We start from the raw sequence: 26,899 nt of genomic DNA on the forward strand, positions 1-26,899 counted from the left end.
CTGAACTGCAGCAGAAGTTGTTCTTAGCTACAGGCACTGTAAGGTTACTTGTGCAGTTTTCCATTGAACACAGCCCTGTGCATTTAGCACACAGATGAAGAATGTTGTCCTCAGGGGCCACACTTCCAGGTACTCACCTTCACTAAGGTTGGCCCAGGCTTTGCTGCAGATACAGTGCTTGTGGTCAGGGTGGTTGCAGCAGTGGAACGAGTCACATGCTGTTCGATTGGAGAGGGAGTTTTGAGGAATTCAGGAACTGGAGAGGTTAAAGGTGGATACTGGTATTAAAAAAAATATAAGGAAAAAGAGAAACATTAAAAACGTCGACCGCCCGAGTGACTGGAAAAAATGTGAAAATGTTAAGACAATTGACTATCACATCAAATTCACAAAATACTTTTTCGGAGGAATGGTGAAAACAGAACTCCTGTACGTGTGTACAAGTACTTTATAAGGGCACATTTTGGCACACTTCAAACACAGCAAATAAAATAAAATGGTTTCTTACTTTGACTTCTTAGTTAGCTAAGAAAATATTGCTTTATTACTATAAAATTGAGGCCTTCAGTATTTTTTGTCTGTGAAGTCAGATTTCTGTGTATACAAGGAGAATCTTACCACCCAAACAAGTACTGAAAGGCATTGCTTTCATAAAGGTCAAACTTCAACAGGCAAACAAACTTCTTGTTTCAGAATGATCACGCAGCAGGACAGAAGGTGCATTTTCACCCTTCTTGTGGTATTTTCACAGAACCCCACCTCTGACTGTGCCAGGAGGTGCATTTCTTCTATACCTTATGCCAGCAGAAGTGTAAACCCGAACTTTGCTCATCTTAAATTTGTCATAGCAATTTTTATTGTGCTGAAATTGGTTTGTAATTTTAGGTCTTAAAGAAACCTTATTATTTCCTTCTGTGGTGAATATCCCTCTGATGGAATACAGACTCTACATAAACAGATCTCAGCCCCTGTGTTCCTAGATATACATAGAAATCTTTACTCTTTACTCAGAAACAGATTTTTCATTCTCTGATTATCTTCCTGTTACAGTTAACTGTGTTAACAGTTTTCATTAGTCTTTCTTGGATATAAGTAACTGAAAATGTTCAGGATATTCCACATAGAGTCTCACTGCATCCTTACAGTGGCATTAGCACTTCTCCTGGAACCACCTCTTCTGACAGGCTTGCAGTTTTACAGAGGATGTCCACAGTAGCTCCCTGACTCCACTGCTGAACACTGCACCCCAGCTCTCTTCCTCCTCAGTTTTCTCTTGAGTCAAGAGTCCCCAGGTTTCCACATTTCTTTGTCATGGGAAAGAGGGGCATTGTGTATTTTTCTTTCCAAGAACTGTTCATTCTATTGGAATTGCATTTCTCTCCTAAAAGCCAAATCAACCAGTTCTTTTTGCATAATAACAATCCAGCTGTGTGCTGACTACACCTTCCTACTTTTGTTAGGTGACCTGTTCTTACGTCAAGGTTGTTAACGGTAACATGAAACCAGAACGTCCCAGATCAGCTCCCACAGAGCACTGGTACCAGCTTCCTTTCAGCCAGCACCTCCCTCTTTCTGGCTCATTTCTAGTAATCTCCATCCTCATTTTCCTAGTGTTTAATATCATCCAGTAATAAATCCAGCCAGATGACATCAGTTGCACTTCCATTGTTTAAGAAAGCAATTAGATCCTCTAGTACAATGCTCCTTTTATAAAAGCCCCTTCTTTATATTCCTATCAGTAAACATCCTTTTTCTTCCAAATTAATTCCAAGACTTGCATTATAATGAAGTCTGACAGGTACTTTCTGTTTCATTTCCTCCTGTACCTTTCCTGTATTTTTCTGTACTACAAAGCACTTAACTTGGTACACATTTTGCAACTCTATGTCCTGGTTCTTTTGTATTTCTGGGATAGCAGTTCCCAAGGTGCCAGTCTGCATGAACAAAGCTCTCTGACTTTTGCTCACAATTAATTTGTAAGAAATTTCCATTTTATCTTCATGTTTCATTTACACATCTCACTGTGTTCCCAACCATCAGCTGCCAAGAGGCAACTCTAGCCCATAAACCCAGTAAACTGAGTAGTGGGTTTGATGCCTGTCTTGCAGCCACAGAGGAACAGCTCCTGATGCTTGCTTTATTAAATGCAGATTTACCATGCCTTCCCTGTCACTGAAACACTGTGCACATGCCTGGCCTGGGATCCTGTCAGTTTATGGTGGCAGGCTAAAGATACAAATGTCTCTATTTTTATTTCCAAGTTTCCAAGTGTTTGCTCTGGAAAGCATCTGATATCTACACAGTATCTGTTTTTGCTGGACTTGCACAACAAAAAAAAGCACCGCCAAAACCCCAAATTACCTCCTTTCACATTGCATGAAAATCATGGTGTTAAACATTTTCCTCTTGCCAGAGAGTAAATTATTTCTCCTTACACTAGTCATTATCCTAACCTACACACAAAGCTTTTTACAGACTTCCCAATTTTACCTGCAAGTGTTAGATGAGGCAATGAACCATGCACATAATTTATTTTTAAATTCAAAAACTTAGATTTAACAGGTCTTGACTTCTTCACCTGATTGCTTCATAAACTAGTCATTATTTAATTTGAACGGATCCCTATTTCCAAATAATATGATTTCTGCACCTTTTCTGCTGGATGCCAACAAGAATCTAGCAGGTCAACAAGCTACAGAGAATATATTAGGGAAACAGTCATTCTGTGCCATCAAGCAAAATTCCTCAGCTGTTTTGAAGATAACTATTTAATATCTTCTGAATTGTGAATACTCCAATTTGATCTGTTTAGAGTATGACTAAAATGCCTAATCCTTACCAGATGCAAGCACACTGGGTTAAAGCGAGTTTTAGGTCATCAGTCAGCAAGAGCTGAAGGTTCTGAAACTTCTGTTACATCCTCTGATGTCTGGAAATGTGCGGAGGAGGAAGCCTCGAAAACTCTGGCTGCACTCTGCTTTATTCAAAACTTTCTTTGTATTTTTTGTATTTACTTTGTTGTAATAAAATTTAAAATTTATCAGAGGAAATTAAAAGAATAAAGGAGCCATTCCCAGACATGTCTCCTTTAGAGACTTGCTGTGCTGTTATTCTTTAATTCAAAAGGAACAACAAGGTGAGCATCTGTTTTATTCTGCAGAAGAACAACTTCTCATTTTAGATGTGTGCACAGAAGTGGCTGTAATGTGATATGAAATCCATAAGCAAAGGCTTAAAGTTTTTTCTGAAGCGCTTTTTCAATCAAGTTCAAGTGCCTTTTTGTTTCTGCAATCACAGATCTCTCTTATGCTTCCTACTTGAAAAGCTTTTGGCATGTATTGCTTTGAGTATTTTTATTTAACTCTCCATTAGGAACCTAATTCCTTACTCAAGAATCTAATTTCATGTGGTTTCTTTTCAATTTATTCAACACAAATTATGTTCTCTCAATGTGAAACCCAACTCATATCTTAATCTGTATGTTAGGGAACAATGAAATACAATGGATGTGCTGTACTTTGCATCCAGCATTTTTTCTACATATAAAATTTACAATACTGTTTCCATCTCCTGTGATAATAAGAAAACCAAGGAGAGTAATGCCAGATCCTGAACCACTCAGCTGTCAGGTGTCCATGGTCATAAAGACATTACAGACTTTGGAGCATTAACAAGAGCTGTCTCTTTTTTACTTATTTAACAGTTGACTTTTACATTACTTTCTGCAGTAAGGAGCAACTCCTCAGCTCTCTAAATCCTCACACATTTAGATGCTCTGCTATAGAGATAACATTTTATCTGCCACGACACATTTACTTTCCTTTCTTTGTAAGTACCTTGAGGAAATACTAAAAACCTCAGAAAAATCAACATAACTGTTATTTTGATTTCTTAAATAGTAAATTCCTTAGGCAGTATTTTAATAATATAGGAAAGAATATTTAAATTATGTGGGAAACCTTTTTTGTGGACTTTTCTGAAGGTAACAGAACTGACATCAACTGTTGTTGTTTCAGTAAAGTTTCATTCTAAATGAGTTCAAGACCTTGCCCAGAAGGAAGACAGACATTAAGTAATCAATAACAGCTGGAGTAAACCATGGCCATGACCTTTTAAACAACTTCTGGGAAAGCTGCAGATCTTGTCATAATGAATTTCAGGGAATTTATGGCTTCACTGCAGCCTATGGGAATTTCATCACTGCCACCAGCTAAGCCAGAGTTCTACTCTATACACCCCCAAGCAGAAAAGAGAGTCCCAGACAGCCCTTTGTAGCAGCAGATGTATTCATTCTGTTTGAAACCATGCCCCACTTCTACAGTGCCACACCAAAAGCATACTATGAAGATATTAAAATTTAAAAACTGTACCTGTGTTGATGTAGCAGCATTTGGGGTTATTGGTGAGGGTGAGTCACTTGGTTTTGGCTCACCAGGGGAAGCTGCTGAACCCTGGGATTCTTGGCTGGCTGGTTGATCTGGTGATAAAGCATCACTGCTGTCTTCATCAAATGAAAAATCATCCAAAGCTTGAGGGTAATTCTCTTGTCCAACTGCTAAAATGTTTACATAGAAAGAAACAATGTTTTTTTTAATTGCACAAATTGAATTTAGACATTTATGGCAGAATTAGCTAATTGCTGGAAAATGATCAGTTTTCAGCAGTCTAAACATATGGTACCTAAGTTTTTATTGTGTTTTTAATATGAGAGCCATATTAAATCAATAAAACCAAGTGTGGAGCAGCAGTGGTTTTAGTAAGAGGTTAAAAGGTACATTCAACAGATGTGGGGTACACGCAGACACCTACGACAGGCTGAGGGATGGCTACAGATGTTTGATTATTTGTAATGATTTTTATTTTAAAAAATGTATTTTCAAAGTTTCATGTAAAAATAGGACTACTTTATTTAAATGATAACAAAGTTTAGGTCTCAGAAGCTGAAAGAGTAAGTAGTAATAAACTTAGCATGTGTTATCTTCTAGTGAACTTCACCCTCAAGAGTTAAATTATTTCTTTTCCACAATGCCACATAGATCACAAACAGAAGCTGTGGGACTTCTACTTGCCTATAATGGCTTCTTTAACGCTGGAGTCTACAGGAAGAATATTTTTTTCTACCAGTTCCATAGGGCCAGGTCTTTGAGCAATCTTCTCATTCAGATCATCTGCCAAGCGAGCTCTCTTCAGTTTCATCTGAGTGGCCTGTAGTGAAGGCTCTGCAAAGGTCTCTAAAAGGATACATTGATTCAAATATTCCGTTCCACTTGTTCCCCAATTTCATGACAAATAACATTGTCTTGTCTTTGCAATAACCATTCCACTTGTATCAAAAGCAGCCAGGTATAACAGATAACAGGATAACAGTCACATTTATTAAAGGCCCTTTAGGGCCAGGGGAGAGCATAAGGCTGTCAGGTCATTTTAGGGCATGAGTAGAAACTGAAATAGAAACACTCCATGTACACATCTGATACTATAATTACCATTATAGATCAAGAACAATATGCAAGAGCAAACAAACACACTGCTGGGAATACCTTCACTGCCATAGATGTATCTGTTAATACACAGATTTAGAATACAGACCACCACAGACACTGTAGAAGCAGAGAAATAGAGCAGATAAACCTTTAGAATGAATTCCCAGCCAGTGTCACTCAGTGAGACAAGGCAGAGCAAAGCAAGGCCCTGCTGTGAGCAGCCTGAGCAGGCTCCAGATGCAGCTGTGAGCACGTACCCTCCAGGATGTGCATTCTGACCAGCTCCGAGCGGTCCGGCCGGCTCCGGATCTTGTGCTTCAAGAAATTTTCAGTCTTAAAAGAGAGGAGGAAGCACCATTAGCTACTGTTCACTTAAAAACTCAAAGCAGTTTGACAAATCAGCCACGTCCAATCAATGAGTAGTTGCAGTTTCATTCAGATGGGGGGTTAGCACTGTCAGAACACAGGCAGTAGAGGGGTTCCTCCTGCTTTGTTCTGTTTTCCTAGCAGTTAAGCAGGGCTGATGGATTTCCAACTTCTTCAGGCAAGATGGGAATGTTTCTGGTTTGATCCCACACCACCACATAATCACACTAGTATAGATTTGCCATAGAAAAAAACTGCTGAAGCATAATTTCCCCAAGTATCCAATCCTTAACTGGAGGTTAACCCCCCATATGTTTTAACCCCCCATAAATTTAATCCCCACTGATCTGTGAAGGCTCAGAGAAGTTCCTCTCAGATTTGATATTTTATTTTAACAAATTCTCTCAAAATAAAAGCACACATTTTTACTGTAATGGTAAGAATTTTTCCATATACTCAGAGAATTTAGTATCACAAAAAACTGACTTTCCATTTCCAGATGTTAATCACAAGTTTACACAAAGTGGTTTACCCTGGCTCGCTCCAGGCTCTTTATCTGCTCATGGAATGCAGCTGGACTTTTCAAAGCTGTGAAGGGAGAGGAAGAGTTAAATGGACAGGAAGTAATTTTCTAAAGAAATATGCTAACCATAATGTGTGTATGAGTGTTAACACCACCCCAGAGTTGTGTTTGCAGGATTACATTTGATTTGTGCTAGTTGTATCCACCTATATTTAGCAGAGATGAGCAATACTCCTTTATAGAATACCTGGAATATTTAACAGATTATTACCATGTAATGGTTAACTTTTTCACCATCTACAAAGGTGTTTGTTTAGTTATCAAAACTGTCCCACAGTGGAAATTTTGTGAGGTAAGGTTTAGAATGCCAAAATGTCAATTTAATTTAATTTATTCCACTGAATTTTCTGGCTGTCCATACCTCATACTTCCTGTTATTAGAGAGAACTGGACCTTCCCTTTAGAACTATGTGTTGATTTAAAAATGATATAGAAAAATGTGGAGGAGTTAAATGTTCATCTTAGAAAACAGAATGATGTCTAGCTACTAAATAACCAAAAAGAGTAAAAAACCACTGTTAACCTAGCAATAACATAAATTGTAGAGTGCTCCATCTTAGTGCTATCCACTTAGAGATCCTCCATGTTTCCTGTGCACCTCTCATTTGTTTGGAAACCTTTGTCATTCTACTCTTTAAAAACTGCTGGTTTTATTAATAATGCCAACTCATTTAAGTAATTCAGTTTATTTAGTAAATCAGTCATAATTATTTAAGTAGAGAAAATAAAAGCAGAATCAGACTAGGTCTACAAATCCCTGCATTTCTGTCACAATGGCTATTTTAACTGAAACATGATGCACTTGAATTCACTGAAGCACAGTCAATTCACTACATGCTTACTTAGGTTATCAAAAGGATCCCACAAGTCTTTTCAAATGCTAAAGTTATTTTTAATGATCTCACAGAAATGCTTATCTTCATCATTTTATATATTCAATTCATAATTAACACTACAGAAGTACAAATTATAGGTGTAAGTCTTACGTGGCATGATGCCCTGGTCCACCAGCTGTTCTCGTGTCCGTCTCTGTTGCAGCCTCAGCTGAAGTACTGACAAGAGAAAACATTGATTCCTGTGTGAGCACAGTCTCCTCATCCAGTGCAAAACCCCCATTCCAATGATGCCAAGTACTGCAGCCTTAGAAATCCTTTCTGCTGTGTTTTCAGCCCTGACAGAAACCCCCAGGAGCCATCCTAGGAACAGCTGCTGTTAACAGTTCCCAGGGATGACTTCCATCCCCACTTTCCCTGGAGTTTGCTCTCAATCTCATCCCTGATGCCAGGACTGTATTTCCCATGTGCATCCACTTTTCCCACCAGTCAGGCCTCATGAGGAGTGTTGAGCTTACATCAAGAAAACCGTGAGGTAGAAAGAGTTTAAACCATAAACTGGAGCCCATAATGATTACAGAGCCTTACTGCCTGTCCTAAGCCAATCTTACATGACTTCACTGGGCTGAAATAGAAATGAACTGTGCAGAGCATTTTAGAAGAAAAGGTCTGTGTGTGTCTTGCTGATTGCTTCTTCTTAAGGTTTTTTTTTAAATATAAAGACTGACTGTACATTAAATAAACCTTGCTGAAACACAAGAAACTGAAGATAAGCAGAATTTTATCTGCCTTATTTAAAAACAACAAAAAAGTGTTACAATCAGGAACACACCTTATTCTCTCTCTGAACATCAGAAAATGTTGGTTTTTTGGACTGAGATATGTGTTATCATAATTACTTAAAGGACAGAATATATCCAGTACTGTCAAATGTGGAAAAACAGCTTATAAAGCTTCAGAGGTAACTTCTTACATTTCATTACATTTAATTAAATGTTTCTCACACATTTCTGTGTGTCAACCAATGTGACATATATCAAATGCTACACCAGAAACCACAAAACCTGGGGGAAGAGGTAGACATAAAAGATTTATATTTTTAAAGATTATGGCTTTTTGTTGCCAGCGGGAAAAACAAGGGGGAAAAAAAAGTTGTTTCTTTCTTCTACCCCTCCCATCCCCTTGTTTCTGTATCAATTTATCATAATGCTTCATTATCTCCTTGACACATATAGCTACTACCCCAAAGTGAAATTTCATCTTCTGAACAAGGGACAGTTAAGAGACAGAGTATAAATCACATTAAAGATGTGATATTTACATGCTGAAATTCCCACTTGAGAGCTTATTATGGGTGTATGATTATGGTATGCTGTTCCTATTGTATTTCACAAGGAAGCAAAACAAGCTAATGCATTGTCCAAAACATCAAAATGAATGTAATTTCTAAAAAATTAAGCTAAGGACAAAGTTCATTGTTTCCAGAATTTAAAAGGAACCAGCTTATTTCCTGTTCTGCAGTACAGGAAGGATATTCCTCTGGCTAAAGCATTAAGACCGGGAATAGCAAGTCCTGAAAACAAGGACATTATTTTCTTGCGTCACACAAACATTGAGAGTTCAAATACAAACATTTCAGGGCTGTGGCACAGCAGATCTGTTCAGACTTTACAATTTTCTATTACAATTTTTTCTTCACCAAGCTTTCTCATAAAGCCAGTTTTGTAGGTGGAGCTGGTTCAGCTATAACTACCTAAGCATTGCTAGGGATGTGCTTTCAATATTACTAATCACAAGTGGGAAAGAACATTATTATTGAATATATTATACTGAACATTATATCTAAATATAAATGATAGGAAGCCCTGCTGTGTAGTTTAGGAATGTATCTATGATTTGTGGCTTCATTTATGGTCAGATATTTGGCTTAAGATTTACAGAAAGACTAAAAACAGAGCCATATCCTAAACAATGTACAGTGTAAAAAGGGAACATACATGGGACTAGAGCAAAAGGGAGAGAACAGTAAGAATGTACTTGCACATAAACCTTGTGTGCTCACATGTGAAGCTTCAGCATTTTTTAAGAAAAAATGTAACAAACCTTTTTATCTCTCATAACATTACTTGTCTGCCCACCATCTGTTCATCTACACTGGGCACTACAAAGCAATAAGGGAAGATTTTGAAGTTTTCTCATCTGTATCTGGACAAGTCATAGAAACAGTGAGAAAATTAGAGATATAGAAGATATAGAACATGTAGTTATTCACTTACTAGATAAATATCATGAACTTATATATTACATAATAAGGAAAGGACAGCCTGAAGCATGACTAATAGGAAAGCACTGCAGGGGAATGCTAAAGAAGAGATGACTCATAGTTAGAAAGATGGTATAAGATAATAACTGAAGATTTTGACTTGACCAGAGCAAGGAGGTTAAACAGAAACCAAGCTGGATGAAAACCAGATGTTTGCTTTTGCAATCAACTCCAAAACTAACGTTGAAAAAGTGTTTCACAGCTACACTTTTTAAAAAGATAAATATTGAGCAGTCAAATGCATTATTAAATAGAAAATTTTCAAATAGAAAGCAATCTTGAATAAAACCCCTAAATGTATTATTTTTTAAAGTTGGAAAGCTAAAAAGGTTTTGCTATTCCAAAGCAAATCCATCAGAAAAAATGCCAATATTGATATCTCTATGAAAAACATACAAGGATCTAAAGGATTTAAAATACTTTCAGCCCCTACAGTGACACAAAGTAAAAAGCAGAGCTGTTTATAAGGATGAAGCAGAAGAACCTGTCTGTGAGTTGCAAAACCTCACAGTCAGAGCACACCTGGGTTACAGGTCAGGGTGTCAGAGCAGGAGTCACAGCACAGGCAGGAGTGACCCTTCACTGTCTCTGCAGGTACAGCCAGATGTGTCTCTATCCTGCAGGGGAGCCTGCTGTGGGTATGAGGGAAGGGAACAGCAGTGAGGTCTGTGAAAAGCTCAGGAGGAAATGGGGACTCACAAGAACAGCCAGCCTGACAGGAGGATGGGAGTCATGGAAACTGAATCACACGTTTTCAATAGGGAAAATATAATGAAATTATCTTCAGAGACAAGGATGAGCCATATGAGAATTCCACTTATGGCAAAGAATTGCTCATTTATTTCTGTGAGAAACTATCTAGAACAGAACACAGGTTGGTTTAAATCTAATGTAATTAAAGCTAATACAAACTTTACTTATGATATATATGAAAATCCATAGAGCAAGAGATTTCTAGAACAGTCAGTAACACACAGAGTGTTAAATCTAGTAAAGCTGGATTGAGATAAGAAGACACAGCCTAAAAAAAAAAACCCAAACAAAAAACCCACCAAAAAAAAAATCTAAAAATCACTGAAGCATTACCCAAATACAACATATATATATATATATATATATATATATATATATATATATATATATATATATATACATACATATATATTATATATGCATCTATATATTTTACTCTTGTTCTAGTGTGGGTCGGGGTTTGGATTTTTTTTTCTTCTTTTGTTTTTCTCCCTCCCCTTTATTTTAAAGAAACATTTACAGACAAACCATCATAGAGTGTGGGGAAGGGAGAACTCGAAAGACAGGAGGTGGAGGTACTACAAAGAAAAATTGCCCTTGGAATGGTGTTTACTCAAACATTGTGTTTTATAGATGGTTCTTATCAGAGTAAATCCATTCAGCTTGCTGCCAGATAGTTTACCTTTCACTTTTACACTTTTAAAATCAGGAAGTTACCTTCATAACATCTAAAATCATAAGTGATCTCCAAAATGAAGGCACAGCATTAACAAATATTTACATATGTTGAAAAACGACTAATGTTGTTAATGTTGTTCCTCCTATTTAAAGTACATATGTAAAAGAAGGGCAGTGTTAACACCACTGAGCAAATGTAGTTGTTAAAAGACAGTACAAATATTTTGCACTTCACATTATCTGGCAGGAATCCTCCTTCACACCACTGCAACTCTAAAAATTGTCTGTGAACTGCTTCTGAATAAAAGCCATGCACAGAGAGGTCAGACCAATTCCTTCTTTGACCGAGGGAGAAGGGAGGATATTCTTTTTTGTTTTCAACTAAACATACGATTTTAACACTTGAACACCAGGTGGAGAGATTCCAAAATTTCCATGTGTTTTCTTAAGTCAATAAAATGATCATTAAAGCTTGAATAGCTTATTTAATACTTACTGACAAAACAAAAAAGCATAATCCCTGCTCACAGTAAGAACATCTGGTTATCTGACTCTCAGAGTCAGCAGAAGTCTTGTGACTGCACTGGAGGGAGAGTGTTTAGCCAGCACAAAAGCTGAGTGCCAGAGGCTGGTGCTCCACTCTGCAGCTCCTTCCAGTGTCAGCACACCAGGGAATCAACACTTCTGACCAGGGAATGGAGATGGTGGTGCAGAAAGGGGAGCTCATCCATTAACCAATGCACTTGGTTATGTGGAAGTGTATTTCTGTAAAGCAGCAACTTTTATAAAGCCAATGAATGCCCTGTTCTCACCCCAGGAGTCCTGCTCAGGTTCACACACAGTGTGCCCCAAAGGGCAGAGACTGAGGATAACCAGAACCAGCAGCTCTCAATCTCCTGCTGAAGCGCTCTGGGGGTGAGAGCAGGAGAAGTGCCACAAGCAGGCACTTGAGGAGACACAGCACGTTCTGTACACCTTGGAAAGGCAGCAAACAGCTCTCTGGGCATGTTTTACTTGCTGTGAGTGGCAGAAGGAGTGAAATAAAGTGTATTATTGAATCACCCACGACAAACAGCTTTTATCAGAGCTAAGCAAGTGATGCCTGTTACGAATCTGTAACGTGTATCCTATAGAAGAGCAGTCTCAAAGTAGTACTACATAATCACAAGCACTGGAATGTAAAGAGGCCAAAAATAAATCAATAGTTGTCCTACAGGAACAATGCTATCTACACTGATTGACAAGCTTTCACCACTGCTTCTTGCCTTGAAAAAAACCAGAACACATATTGCGCACAGCTCCAGCAGTTCCAGCACTAATAATTCCACATCTAACATAGTTCATTACATAGCCTATTAACTTAAGATCAAATTTTAATGTTTTTATAGAAGGTACTATGAAACAGCAAATAGTTGTTGCCATTTCTCAATTACACAGCTGAAACAAACATTTCGCCGTGGACACAGGGTCCCGAAGACACCACACAGTCCTTTCAAATGGCAGCAGGAAGAAACACAACACATCGAGATTTTTTTAATGTTCTGTATGTAATAATCTCATTATTCTCCTGAAGTTAAAATCCAACAGATATTACCTATTTAAACACTTAAAACTGCAAGTGGAAATGAGAAAATGTAATGTCCAACATTCCTCCATAACCCCTTGGAAATTTCCAAGAGCGGCAGAAACTCCAGCGCAGGCTGCTAGGCTGGCTGCCATGGAAACAGACAGTGCTGGAACCGCGGCCGTTTCCTTTCAGTGCAAAGCTGGGACACTGAAAGCCTCCATTTCTCTCTGCCAGCTGCCAACAGCTTTTCTGCAGCCCGTGCCCCCTGGAGGCTGGGGCACAGCGGGCAGAGGCTCCCGGCACAGGCTGCAGTGGCACCGGCACTGCGGGGGGACACAGAAGTGTCCCCTGGGCTGAAGCAGCTGGACCCTTAAGGCAAGGGTGACACCAGCGTGTGGCACTGCACAGAGCAGAGAATTCCACCGGGAGTGATCCCAGCATCACCTTTGCCCTGGAACTGGGACACAGCCTCACAGGGCAGCAGCTCCAGAGCTGCAGAACCTGAGCACCGAGTGCTCTGTGGGCATCCTGCACTGCTGCGCTGCACCCCACACCCCATTGCTCACATCCTACAGCACCGAGTGCTCTGTGGGCATCCTGCACTGCTGCCCTGCACCCCACACCCCATTGCTCACATCCTACAGCACCGAGTGCTCTGTGGGCATCCTGCACTGCTGCCCTGCACCCCACACCCCATTGCTCACATCCTACAGCACCGAGTGCTCTGTGGGCATCCTGCACTGCTGCCCTGCACCCCACACCCCATTGCTCACATCCTACAGCACCGAGTGCTCTGTGGGCATCCTGCACTGCTGCCCTGCACCCCACACCCCATTGCTCACATCCTACAGCACCGAGTGCTCTGTGGGCATCCTGCACTGCTGCGCTGCACCCCACACCCCATTGCTCACATCCTACAGCACCGAGTGCTCTGTGGGCATCCTGCACTGCTGCCCTGCACCCCACACCCCATTGCTCACATCCTACAGCACCGAGTGCTCTGTGGGCATCCTGCACTGCTGCGCTGCACCCCACACCCCATTGCTCACATCCTACAGCACCGAGTGCTCTGTGGGCATCCTGCACTGCTGCCCTGCACCCCACAGCCAGTCTGCTCACATGACAAAGTCTGGATTTTCTACACACCCTAACTTTATGCTAGGTTAATCTTCCAGAAATAGGTTTTGCTTTCTCCTGAGCTGAGATTTCTCCCTCAGCTCTATGATGAGGTATTGTACTCTATCTATTAAAAAATGGTTAATTTTTCCCACTAATATTTGCTCTGCAAATAAAAAAATAGTAGAAAGTATATTTTGTGTAGTAAGTAAAAGAAAGAGCAGGTGATATGCGAGGTACATAATTCAGGAAGGTTATGGAACATGGTAGTTTGCACATGGTATTACACATTCCACCAGTCCAAAGTCAGAAATTTGTTAATATAATGATAACTTCATTTATATGGCATGTCAAAAAAGGAGATGTGAGAAAACCATGAAAATAGCTACTTTTAATTTGTTGAAAATGATTCTAAGTAAGCTGTATGGAATTTTAAGATAAAATGCATTTTAAATTGTGGTACTCATTCCCTATCAGCCTGAAGATGGTAACAACAGCATATTAAACACTCTTCATTTTAAAACAGAAATCATTTCTCACCAATTCATCTTGTAAAAAGTATCAGACATCATCTAACCATGAGTGAATGCCTTCACAACTTCCATGTATGCCAGGATATAATTTTTAAAAGGAACTATTTTATTTTATTTAGTTATCTTGCTTTCATTAAAAAAAAACCTTACTGGTTTGTTATATAATTTTAATGTTCTTTTTTCCATTATTGTATAAGTGATTTTTCTGCTAAGACTATATCCAAAATAATTAAGAAAAGCTGAAGCAGCTCTTTTGCATATTCATTTTAAACAATTATTCGGTCATACTTCCATTTCAGCTTAGAAATGTACTGTGTAAATGTAAAGTACATGAGAGGAGACTACTGAGGGCCATTTCAGATCATCTCTCCAGAATTCTGGAGGAGAGCCCTGCAGGACGTCCAGATCTCTCAAATGACACCACTGTGATTTAAAGCTTTTGTCTGCAGCCAGTGCTGATGCTCAGATGAGTGCTCCAGCAGGAACAGCATCCACTGAAAGCACAAAATGAAAACCTAGATGGCAAAGAGAGCTGCATGTAAACTGAACATTTCAAACAAACACATGAACTATGATAATATCATTAGCTGAGAGGCTTAAATGACTAGGATATAGGACAATCTGTATTGTATCCTATTGCTATGGAACATGTTGCTTAGAAACCAGCCAGAACATACACAAGCCTTCAAACAAATTACTGGGATGTCTGCTGGGATGAATATACATATATATATGTGCATGGATATGTAAAAAGCAAAATCTATACCTTTCATTATTCTGTTTATGTCTTTAAAATGAGAAAAATCATCATGTTGGGTGAGAAGTCTTAACAAACTAAAGCTTATATTACCATTTTCTGTAAAATTGCATAACTTCAGTATATTAACAATAACATTTTCTAAATCTGCAAGTATTACTCTGCTTAGTGCAGACCTCTGATTTTTTAAAAATAATCTGCATTTCCTCAAATACCACTATTAGCCAAAAAGTGTACTGTGAAGGGACTCATGAAACTTGAGTTTAAATTCTACATCTATTACAGCTTCCTTTGTGATATTTTGGAGTGTATTACACAGAATGATGACAGATGATTTCCAGCCAAGCCCCCTCCATTGTCCATGCTACTCCTAGGCACAGCAAACAAAATGCACACCCAAGCAGATTCTCCACCTCAGGAGAGTACACAATAATTCAAAGCAGAGCAAGGTGGATTGCACTGAGCTGCCTGCTTGCAGCCGGGGGTGTGAGCAATGGTACTGAGTCACCTCTGCTGCAGACAGCTCCAGACTCTGCAGATGCTCTGTGGGTGAGTCCAGCTGATCACAGGCATGGAGAAGTTGCTGCATTAGGGAGGACCCTGCACTGGAGGCTGAGGCTCCCACGTGTTGTGGTGGATGTGACAGGAAAGAAGAATCCCCCAGCAGAGCAGCAAAGCAGACAGTGGTTTCAGAGAGCGGTTTCATAACTCAATATGATCTAACACAGGATTACCAATGAAAAGCCAATGGTCTGTGCCTCCCTCCACTCCCAGCTGCTTCTGCTGCTTTCACACTGGCAGGGGTGCCTCCTGCCAGGTCTGTTCTCTGGCCTGGCAGCACCATGAAATAAATGCTCTTCAGCAATAGCCACTGACTTTGGGCTCCTAATGCCAACAGGAGAAAGAGGCTGGCAGTGTGTGACTCCTAATGCCAACAGGAGAAGGAGGCTGGCAGTAAGCAGGGTAAGGTTGGATGGGAATACCCCTGGCCCTTGGCAGCAGCACTCCTAATCCTTCTATAAAAATTTCAAGAAATCTTATAGTTGCCATAGCAAGTTTTTTAAAAGCTCTTGGTTAGCCACCATCGTCTTCTAATTGTATACAGATTACATACAAAATCAAATTAGTACATAGTAGTCTTGGTTTATTGAAGTAGTTAAGCATGTGTTTATTATAATGGTATTACAATATATTTATTATTAATTTAAGTGCTACACTGAAGAAGAAAATTCTGTGGAGTAAGTGCTGATTTACTTTTACGACATACAATTATCCCATGACATTAAAGAGACTGTTTATGGTAGAGTTTAGCACAGCCCTGCAGGATCATTACACAGAATTTACAGTGCTTCCTTTACTAACAAAGGAATAACACTTTTTTCATCAGTATTTTTCTCATTACCTGTGTCTCAAGAAACATACCTGATGGACTACCACTAATAAGGGGTCATAAAAACACCTCTAAACACCAGATAACACAACTTAAAGCTTTTTCTTTATAAAAACCAACCAAACCAAATAAACCAAGAGCAGAATCTTTATCATGCCAGGGCAGGAGAGCAGAAGAGGTCAAGAGCATCATCAATACTCAACATGCCAGCAATAGCAGGAAGCCTGTTGAATAAACAATTCTCATGCAACACAGATTTGATTGCAAGGGATGAGGGGAAGAAATCCTTCCTGACTACACCTGGTAATCTGTTACTCAGGCAGCACAAAGACAATTCCAGTGCACACCTGAGAAATCCACTCATTGCACCCTGTATCCTGTTTCCAGCACTTGCCAGTCTCCAGCTCCTCACAAACCAGTAAATTGAAAATGCATTACAAATCCCGGAAAGAAATTGTGTTTCAAGGTGGAAATAAAATTTCCTTCCTGGCTAGTTTTTTTAATTTAGAGTAGCCTGCAGGCAACTGGTAACTTTCAAGCTCAGATTATGATATGAAAAATATGGTGCAAACAAACTGGGATTCAGCCTTCTTTTAAATCCCACCTAATCACCAGACTGAACTGTTTCACCAATTTAATACTGTGTCTTCAGGAGTTCTGTATGGTCATACAGCTCATCCATCTTTGTACTGAAACAACTCAGGGTATAAAACAAGATTTCCTCAACTCTCTCCAGTGCTGTTGGAAACCTTTCAATCTGCAGTCCAGATATATTCCCAGGTCCCAATAGGTGCACTGTTTGATGGCACTGAATATTCCTTAGTAACTGTATGCACTTTTAAGGCTTTTCACTTGAATTTTCCAAGTGTTTTGGTTGCTTACTTGACAGTGTTACAAGATGCTGCAGGAGGTACAGTCAATGGTACAGGAATTTCTGAAAAAGCTGTTTAGTTAGCACTGTGTGGTTCACCTCAGAGACAGAAAATATATTTGTTCCTTGCTCATACAAAAGGTAATTTTGATCAGACAGATAAAAGTAAGAACTTTTTTCACAAAAAAGACAATATACAACGACAGTATATGAGCTGTTTACAAGAAGTTAAGTAGGATAATTAAGAGGATTCCCTCCCATGCTACAGGATGCTATAATGAGTATCAATAGCCTAAGGAAAGAAAAAAGTTCAGCTTTGCAATCTAAACTGCTAATCTCCTTAATATTAATTTGCTGAAGACAGTGTTATTGGTTTTGCTTCCATCAAAAATCCCTTTTCTTATTAAGAAATACTAAGTAAAAAATATTGCATCTTGCAGTTCTCTTAAGGTACTCATTGCTGAAATAAGCACTGCACTATCTCAGGATTTTTACATTTACCAAACCTGTGCAAAGTAGCTTATGAAACAAAGGCACCTTTTGAATTGGATCTCTACAATTTTTCCAAGTTTTATAATTCATATATCATATTTTTAAGTATTTTTGTGTCCTAAGGAAGAAATGTTTGAGAATTCACGTGGCAAAACCAGCCACATCATTTTAAGGAGGAAGAAAGGAGGAGAAAAGGGGAGAGCAAAAAAAAGAGAGACAGAATAGCACAAGCTAATTTAGAAGATACTGTTCTGTAAAATAAGTTGTCCTACAATTTATGTTTTTCAAAAAGTAAAATCTGTTACCTGTAGTATTATTTAAATAGGATTAAACTAACAACTGCAACTGAATTTTTAAAAATCTATAAAATGTCTGAACTACATATTTCATAACATAATGAACTGGAAACATGAAGCTCTGTTTTAGTCCCTCTAGATGTAAATCAAGAAGATTTGGATTGTTTTCAATAATTCATTCTATATACCACAAGAAAGAAAATGATTGTTTTTCTAAGCTTTAGAAGGAGGAAAGGCTGGAAGAGGAGATCCTGTAGTCAATCAAACTCTCAAGAAGAGGTTCATTATTTTAATCATTACATTGCCAAACTTGGGAGAGATAAAAGAATAAGATATATTCACTGGGGAAAGTGAAAATGGAGAACAGGTACTAAACACAGAAAAGGAAGCAAAGATAGTGATTATGGAAAACATATCTTCTTGTATGCAGTGAATAATTTAAGCTCTAAAATATTAATGAATTTAGACTGGCAGAGTATCCCATAATTGCAGGTTTTTTGCTACTCTGACAGACCATCATTACTGTAATGTACATTCTTTCATCCACTTTCTCCATAACTGACATGCTTGAAGAGGCCTGAAGATAATCATTGCTGTGGTTACTCATCAGCCCACCTACACTACCCACCCTGCTGCCTTTGCCATGTTTTTTTGCCCTTGATTTTTTGGTAGCTTACCTCAGACAGGTTTTGTTTCTTTCCTACATCACTGCCCACCCCTGTGACCCTCCTGGCTCCCTTCTCTCGCTGCTGTCCCCAGAGCCTCAGCAGCAGCAGCAGCAGCAGCAGGGCTTTAACTGGGCTGCCCTGAGTTGGGAGGCAAAAGCACTCCGAGCCAGAGGCACTGCTGGCCCTTTCTTTCATCACTGTCTCCCAGGCAGGACTTCCCTGCCACAAGGGGGGCAGAGCTGTTGTGCTCTCAGCCACTGCCACAGGCAACAACATCAACCTCACAGTACCTTCCCAGCCTCACAGTACCTTCCCAACCTCTCAGTACCTTCCTGATCACCAACACACCTTCACTACCAGTACCCTGCACAAAGATCAGGGCTTTCTCTAGCTCAAACTTAAAGCTAAGTAATGGGGGGCATTAAACTAACCTGTCAGGTACTGAATTTAATACTGAATATGGGCTATCTTTCTGCCAATTTAAACACTATTAAGATCCAAATTTAGAAAAAGAAATGGACAAAAACCCCAAACAAACCCAGCATTTAAATTCTGATAAAGGCAGTAGCTCATATAGAACTCTTGCCACCACACCAAGGGAGAAATCTCTGAATCACCAGACAATCCAGAGATATCTGGAGGAAAAGCCAAAGCAGAGTGCTGTAAAAGGAAAGCAGGAGTTTTGTCTACTACAAATACAGTTTGTGTCCTATTGATTAAGCAGCTGGAGCTGAGCCCAGAGCTGCCAGAGCCTGGTGTGTTACTCCTGCCGTGTCCGACGGCTCTGGGCAGGGCGGCAGCCGCCCTCCAGAGGTCTCTGCCTTCTCCTCCTTCAGCCCGGCCAGCAGAGGAATCCTGCCCGCAGGAGTAAGACAATTCCCCTGTCTCAGCAGCATTATTGCCTCAGCCTAACAGAGATTACTTCAAACGAATCTCATATAGTTCTATTTGTTAGCTTTGAATGATATTCCAAATATTCTCAGACTACTGCTATTTTAGAAACTAATGCCCGTGCATTTTATCAGTTTAATGCCCAGCTGAAATCTAATAATTTAAAAAGACATAATGCGGTTTGAAAAGCACACTTCTCAAAACCAGAATCAAATCTAATTTGAAGTATAAGGGGAGAACAGAATTCCAAAGAAAGAAAAGAGCTGAGAAAAGCACTGTTGAAAATGAGGTAACAATATGTCTAATACTAAAGGTGTGGGGGGTTTTATTTTGACATGCCATATTTAATGATGTTTATTTCATTAGATTTATTTCAAGAGACATTTTGAAGCGCTTTGTGCAATATTTACAGGACAATTTCAGAGTCCTTCATTAATTCAGCACTAAGTGATACCCTGAAAAGACTACTTGATTGCTCATTTTTCTTCATACTACAATTCCTATCAAACTATCATCATTATTTTTCTAGTCCCAGGTAAAATATAAATTCAGCTTTTAGAGGGTTTTTTTTTAGAGGGAAAACAATACCTCATTTAATGTACAAAAACTCTTTCTGACCTACAGCATTAAATCAGGCATGCTGGTGAACTGGACGTGCCCAGGACTTCTGCATTCTCTGTCCCCCAAGCAGCAAGCGACTGACCTTCCTTGAGACTTTTCTGGCTGTTCCCCTCAAGGCATTCCTTCTCCTTCAGTGGCTTAAGATCTCCTGCAGGTAAGATCTCGGAAAAGCCCTGCTGCTGTTTCTTGGAGCTATCGATCATGGTGGGAATCCTTTAGAATGGCAACATCCAGCACCGAAAAAATCGCAGGCCGCGGTGGGCAGCGGTGCAGCGCGCTCCGCACGGGGCCGGCCGCGGGCTCCTACGGCAGCAGCAGCCCGGGCACCGCCGCGCCGCCCATGGCGCTGCCCCGGCTCGGCTCGGCTCGGCTCAGCCCACCGTGGTTCGGCTCAGCCCGGCCAGGCTCGGCTCAGCCCACCCTGGCTCGGCTCAGCCCAGCCCGGCTTGGCTCAATTGTCTGTGGCCGCTCCGAGCCCGCAGCCCGCTCTCAGCGCGGGCACCGAGCATGTGAAGCCGAACTCCCAAAGCCCGCCTCTCCTCCCAGGCAGACACTCCTCCTGAGCCTGGAGTTACGCTCGCTTCCTCTGCACATTGGTGTTCAATGTGCAGCTCGGTGGTCAATCATCTGACAAAGAATGAGTCAAGCGGTTAAAAATAAATCCAGCAGTTGCTGGAGAGCATTCGCTGATACCTAAGACAAACTACTGCTGAGGTCCCTCTCCCTTTCCCCCCTTCCTTTTCCCTGCCCCCACTCCTCAGAACACTGCTGCAGGCAGCAGAAATATTTCATCTTTGCCTGACCGGCACATTCATTACTCATTAAGTTTCACCCGTAAATAAAGCTGCGCAGCGGAATTTGAAAATGTTATAGTTATGGTAGGAACCCTCCCACCCATCAACCCCAGGACTGGTTCCAGAGACAGGTACCTAGCAGAGGTAACTGGGCAAACCAGTGATTATTTCCATGCCTTTCCTGCAGTATGAGAGCCTCTGTTCCTTGTTGTAAAAATCTAAGCCCCGAGTATTTTATTATTTTCCTTTTTGCATTAGTTACACATCTCATTATTCCCAACAGTTTCAGGAGTATTTCCTCCCACAGCTTCTGATCTGCCATTCTCTGCAGCATATCCCATTTATCTTACATGAGTCATCAACTTCAGTGTCAACCTGGAAGATTTCAGGGAAATGGATCCCCTCTAATTACCTGGCATTGGCCATAAGGGAACAGCAGACGAGTCTGCATTTAATTTCCTGTACTTAGAGAAAAGAAACTATACATAATGTTTAAGAGTCTCTACATGTCAGCTAGGAACTCTGGCAGGTGTATTTTCCCTTCCCTTTGCCCTAAAAATGCTATCATTGCACACAATTTCTGCACCTCTACTTTGTATTTTAAATCCTTCAACCTGAAATTATAAAGGATATCTCCATTCAGATAAAATGTTTCACTTCCATAGAATCACATTTGAAAATGCCTATATACATTGAGACACAGAAATTTTAGAAATGGAAACTAGAAAAAAACCCCCATCTTTTCCTCTTTGGATGTTTCTACAAGCCAGCCACTGAGCACTGACTGTTCACCTTGACAGTGCACTGCCAGGGCAAGTGACACCATGGGCTGTGAAGCTGCCTGGCCCAGCCAGCAGGATTTGGAAGCCTCTCCCTGTTTGCCTGCTGCTGGGAGAAGGAGACCTAGATCTGCTCAGAACAGCACACTCCAAGGAGTAGTGAGCTCACCAGGCTTTAGCAACCTCTTGACATGTAAGGAGCTGACAATACAGGCAAAAAACTCTTTGCAGCATGAATGATTTGAGGCCACTCTCCCAGCCTAAAAATCAGTTGTCTGCACATCATTTGTATAAAAATTATCAGCTTAAATTATGTTGTGCTTAAAGACAAGTTACAGACTATTCCAATACATTTGCTTTTGCAGTGATTTTTATTGAACACAAGGAAAAAATACTGTGGAAAAGCTCCTTCATAAATCAAATTAACTTCCTCAGCTGAACACTTGCCTGCAGCTTAACACTTACTGTGCATAAGAAACAAAACTACTGGTGAGAAACTCCACACATTCAGAAAATAAAACAGACAAGCAGAATACAAACACATACTACTTAAACACACATTAAACTCTGACACAGTCAATAAACAGAGTATTACACACTTACTGATATAACAGATTATAACTCCACATTTTTCTTGTACCAAGAGAGAAGTTAATTGTTTGGATTGATTAATTATATTCTAACAGTGTAACAATATATAACAGCACAAATTGTTTTATGAAAAGGGTACAGTGCACTTCACACACTCTGATTTCCCATTGATTCAAAAAACAGTATTTTGAAATTTAAAAAATTCCATGCCCTAATGAGGAAGTGTGTAATTAAAGGTGCCAGAGAAAGACATTCTTCAAACACCGTATTTCTGAAGGAAGTTCTGTCCATTCCTATCCCTTTACACTGCCTGATATAAATTGAGAGTGCCCAGTGCTCAGGTGAAAGCTGAGCACAGTAACAGCAGCTGGGTGGGAGCAGTTCAAGCCTTCAGGAGCATTTCTCTTGTTCAGAAAGTTGATCTTAGCTAGGAGTTGGTGCTGTCCACTCCTCCCCCTTTCCAAGGGTAGCCACCCCACAGCAGATCAATGTGCTTTTGCTTCAGCTACTTGAAGTTATACCTCATATTTTGCTTCAATTTCACCTCTTAGTTCAATACAAGCTTAAAACAGAGATGAAAATTTTAGAAGACCTTTAAGAAGTCTGATCAAAATCTCAACAGTAACATGCAAAATCCTTAGTATGAAAAGTGGGAATTACAGATTTTATGAAAAATAAGAATGAGGAAATTCTTGTACAGACTGGGAGAGATGAAAGGTTAAAATGATGCTGTGCATTTTTCATGTAACCAAATACTGCCATTGCCAATATTTGCTATACAATATGGAATAGTTGGGTGAGGGCAGACATAACAAATGAAGACAAAGAAAAGATGCATTTGAAGAAGGAAATAGTTCTGCTCCAGATTCAGTTATACTGTGAATATGGAGAATATCTCGATATTCTGCTCAGGGATAAGTTTCTCTTAAATCCCTGCATGAAGAATATGCAGGGATATGAAGAATAACATTTATCTCCCACATCATGAAAAAATATTCCTCTTCCAACAACCTTTTGTTTTCCCAGCAGTCTTGAATATACCTTAATCCAAGCTCAATTGATAACTTGGTTTTACTGGTTATTTGAGTGTGCAACAATATAGTTCTTATATTTTTAGTGATAAGGCTTCAAAGAAAAACTAATCATCATCTCAATGTGTCTGTTGGAAAAGTCTAAAACTCTGGGACAGCTTCACAGGCACCTGAAGGCATCTCACAATTCCCAGCTCCACAGCACTGCAACATGGGAAAAGTGCCTGTTCCTATGATGGACTTGGTCAGCATTCCTGAGAGCTGTACCAGAAGGAACAGAAACACTGTTAGCATGTTCCTGTACCAAATTCCCCTGCTCCCTACCAGTACCCAGGTGTTCCATGAGCAGGTCCATGTGAACCCAGGCAGTGCTGCCTGCTGCCCCCAGTGCTCACCCACCTGCCAGTTAAGGACTCCTCCTTCCCTGCCAAATGGAATGAATTTGGAACTCCTCTAGAATGGCTCACATATGTTCTTACCTGTGACTGCTAAAGCACCACAATGACTCCTGAGATTTACTCATGCACTTTCAAATTTGATGGCAATTATGAAATAGCAGAATTTCTGTCATGAACCACTACCATCACACTAACACACTGAACACACTGCTGGTGTTTGGGCAGTATCTGCCTTGAAGATTGTTTTGACAGATAAAATTGCTTTGTATTTCAGTTACTTTTGTTGTTGGTTTTAAAGGACCATGATTTCTAAAATTGTGACTTTACAGGTGGGAACTTAACACCTTCCCACTCAAATCACCCATTTTGGCCTACCACAAAAAATCCTCTAGTGTAAGTATTACTGAAACAACAACAACTTGTTTGTTCTTTGACTACTCTTTATTTTAGCAGTAATACAGTGAATAGAACAACCCATGAATTGCACAATATAAATCAGGGACAGAAAGAGCTTGGGATCTTACAACTCCACTCAGAGTTTGAAAGGATTTTGTGTTCAGTGTCTAAAAGTGACCTGGAATTTGGATTGTCATTAGAAATTGATGGCATTGTTAAAAACAGGCAGAAAACTTTTTCAAATTGCAAATTTTTCTTTTTCTCTTTCTGCTGCTGACTATTTAAATGGAAAATGTTTTGTAATAGAGAGAACTACTCATTTCCAAACTAAACATTGGACATAAAACCTCTGCAATTTGAGCATGTACCTGTTTCAAATGAGCTGGTTTTAACATTACAAATAGCAAAATGAAACTGAGAATCACAGAGAAACCTATAATGACCTAGAAACAAAACTTGTGGCTGAGAGACTGGTTTCTATCAAACAACAAAACCAAAGTATCTCTTTCAGCTAAAAGAAAATCTTAAGTCCTGCATGTTGTATTTTTCAGTTACAGGTTTGAACTCTGTTACAAACTGCATAAGTGTATCCAAACCAGAAGCTGAAGTAAAAGACACACAACAAGCTCTTGGTTTCAGTGAAAATGAAATGTTAGAATTTGCATTATTTTCAGAGGGCAGAAGTACCTCTCATTTGAATTTCAATTACAGTTGAATATACTGCATAAGAGTGGGTGAAATGAAGAAAAAAGGCCTCAGAATGGAACATTTCTGTCAGTTTCATAAGCCAGAATCTCATTTAAGAGCAATGTATTGCACAAGTTTTTCACAAACATTTGCTTTACATCTAAGGTCATCAGCACTTGATCCTTCCATTCTTCTGCAGCACAGACTCCAAGTGTTCTGCCAACCTTCAGCCTACAGCAAAAGTGTTATTTAAAAGGTGAAAGTGTCTAGTAGATATAAACTAAAATTCCAAAGTACAGGAGGAAGAAATGCAGCCCCAGGTACCTTCCCAGTGCCTGCCTGTCTGCCCCTCACAACAAATCCTTATCTGGGTGAAGCATCAGTGATGTGCTGAGTGACATCACTGACTGGGAGCTGCTTCACAGCCTCATTAAACACCAAGTAACTAAGCAACAATTGCTTTAACAGTACATTCCAACTCTTCACATCATATGGAACTCATTCCTTTGCAATCCCATCAAAAAGAAAAACAAAACCAAACCAAATGCCCTTGGGTGTTTAAACTCTTTCACTACCATAATAACATTTTCAAGTGGGAAAGAAGCCTAATTACTCAAATATCTATTTCACCTTGGCTTTACATACACCTTGATGAATATCTTGGTGCTTTATATTGTGTTAGGATAATCAAGTTCTTGATCATGGTGTAATAGTTTCTTCACATAGGAAAATAGTGCTCTGACTACACAAACTAAAGCATCAGTTTACATAACCCTTATTATAACTTATTCTATTACTTCTATAAACATTAAGAACATTACTTCAAATTATTAATTAAGGGGAATTGTTTTGGGGGAGATCTGTTCTGCCTAAATTCTCCACCATTGTGGCAATAAAGACCCAAACAACACAAATAATGGTCACTATCTACCTCAGTCACCCTTCCCAGAAAAATACCAACCACTTACAGTGATGTCAAATTTATAAGTCTGCATGTTCTTCTACTCCCACTAAAACCCACACAAATTCCTTTTAAGGGAGGACATATGTTGGCAGTGTTCACTGCTTAAATGAAAACCACCTTCCATTTGGTCTTACCCATATACACATCTGAATTAATAAATATTTTTAAAATGTGTATATAGAGTACATTAAAATATGCATTTTTGTATATGTTTAACTATACAGATCTACATTTAACTGCATATATATATCCTGTAGAGGACAATATTTAGTCATCCACTGTGCTACCTCTGATTTGCACAAGTTGCCTACAGTAAGTGCTGCACACCAATCACCAGTTCTGTTTGCTCCCTGTTACCTTCTCGTAGTGGCTCTGTCACAAACTGACACTTCAGCGACAACATCTGCACTTAGGACTTAGTTCTAACAAATTAAAACAATTATACAATGGAATTTAAAATTAACTCAACATTCTTTTCTAGTTATGCATTCAGTTATGCACAAGGAATTTCAAGAAAAAAGGTCAGAATAAGACAGTTTGATCAAGTGATCTCTTTAAAGGAAAACATGCTTTCTGTATCTCCTGTAATCACTCAAATGCCAGCCCTCAAACAGGATTTCACATATACCAGATGCCTTGAATTGAGTCAGTCACAGGTCATGTCTCCTGTGTTAATCTCTTCACAATAAGCAGATAATTAAAAAAAATAATATCTATAAATCAAACTAAAATGATGGAATGTTTGTTTAGAAGTTTACCAAATGGAATGACCCTGCTGGAATTCTTTCATGTAGCCTGTGAAAATGTCAGAATATATTCCATTTAAGAGGTCACCGTCCCTAGAGATCTCTGAGTTTTGGCTTGTGTGTCTTTTCACATGCTTTAATATTTGAAAATTGTTCCTTGTAGACACTGACTGATGGCCTGGGAATGCTAGGATTGTGGGAACTGGCAGTACCAGTGACAAAGACAGACCTACTGGGAAATCAGTACCTACTCGGTTTGCGCTCTCCTCTCGGCACAGATAGGATGACATTC

General features: G+C 39.6%; 1 protein-coding gene across 4 annotated transcripts in view; it reads right to left on the reverse strand.

The window, feature by feature from the left end:
- Positions 1-26,899, reverse strand: part of MRTFB (myocardin related transcription factor B) — a 67,506-nt gene that overhangs the window by 19,315 nt on the left and 21,292 nt on the right. For 2 of the 4 annotated variants that reach the window (XM_054270592.1, XM_054270594.1), the window contains exons 4-9: positions 7,419-7,484; positions 6,382-6,437; positions 5,741-5,816; positions 5,070-5,231; positions 4,371-4,555; positions 138-278 (exon numbers count right to left, since the gene is read on the reverse strand). In XM_054270592.1, coding sequence (XP_054126567.1) covers positions 138-278; positions 4,371-4,555; positions 5,070-5,231; positions 5,741-5,816; positions 6,382-6,437; positions 7,419-7,484 — 686 coding nt within the window. Of the gene's footprint in view, positions 1-137; positions 279-4,370; positions 4,556-5,069; positions 5,232-5,740; positions 5,817-6,381; positions 6,438-7,418; positions 7,485-20,303; positions 20,545-26,899 lie in introns of those variants that run through there. The other 2 variants (XM_054270595.1, XM_054270593.1) reach the window with 2 other exon arrangements.

Source organism: Melozone crissalis, unplaced genomic scaffold (genome assembly GCF_028551555.1).
Source record: "Melozone crissalis strain CALT ecotype California unplaced genomic scaffold, PUWL_Pcris_2 ptg000012l_1, whole genome shotgun sequence".
Taxonomy (NCBI): Eukaryota; Metazoa; Chordata; class Aves; order Passeriformes; family Passerellidae; genus Melozone; species Melozone crissalis.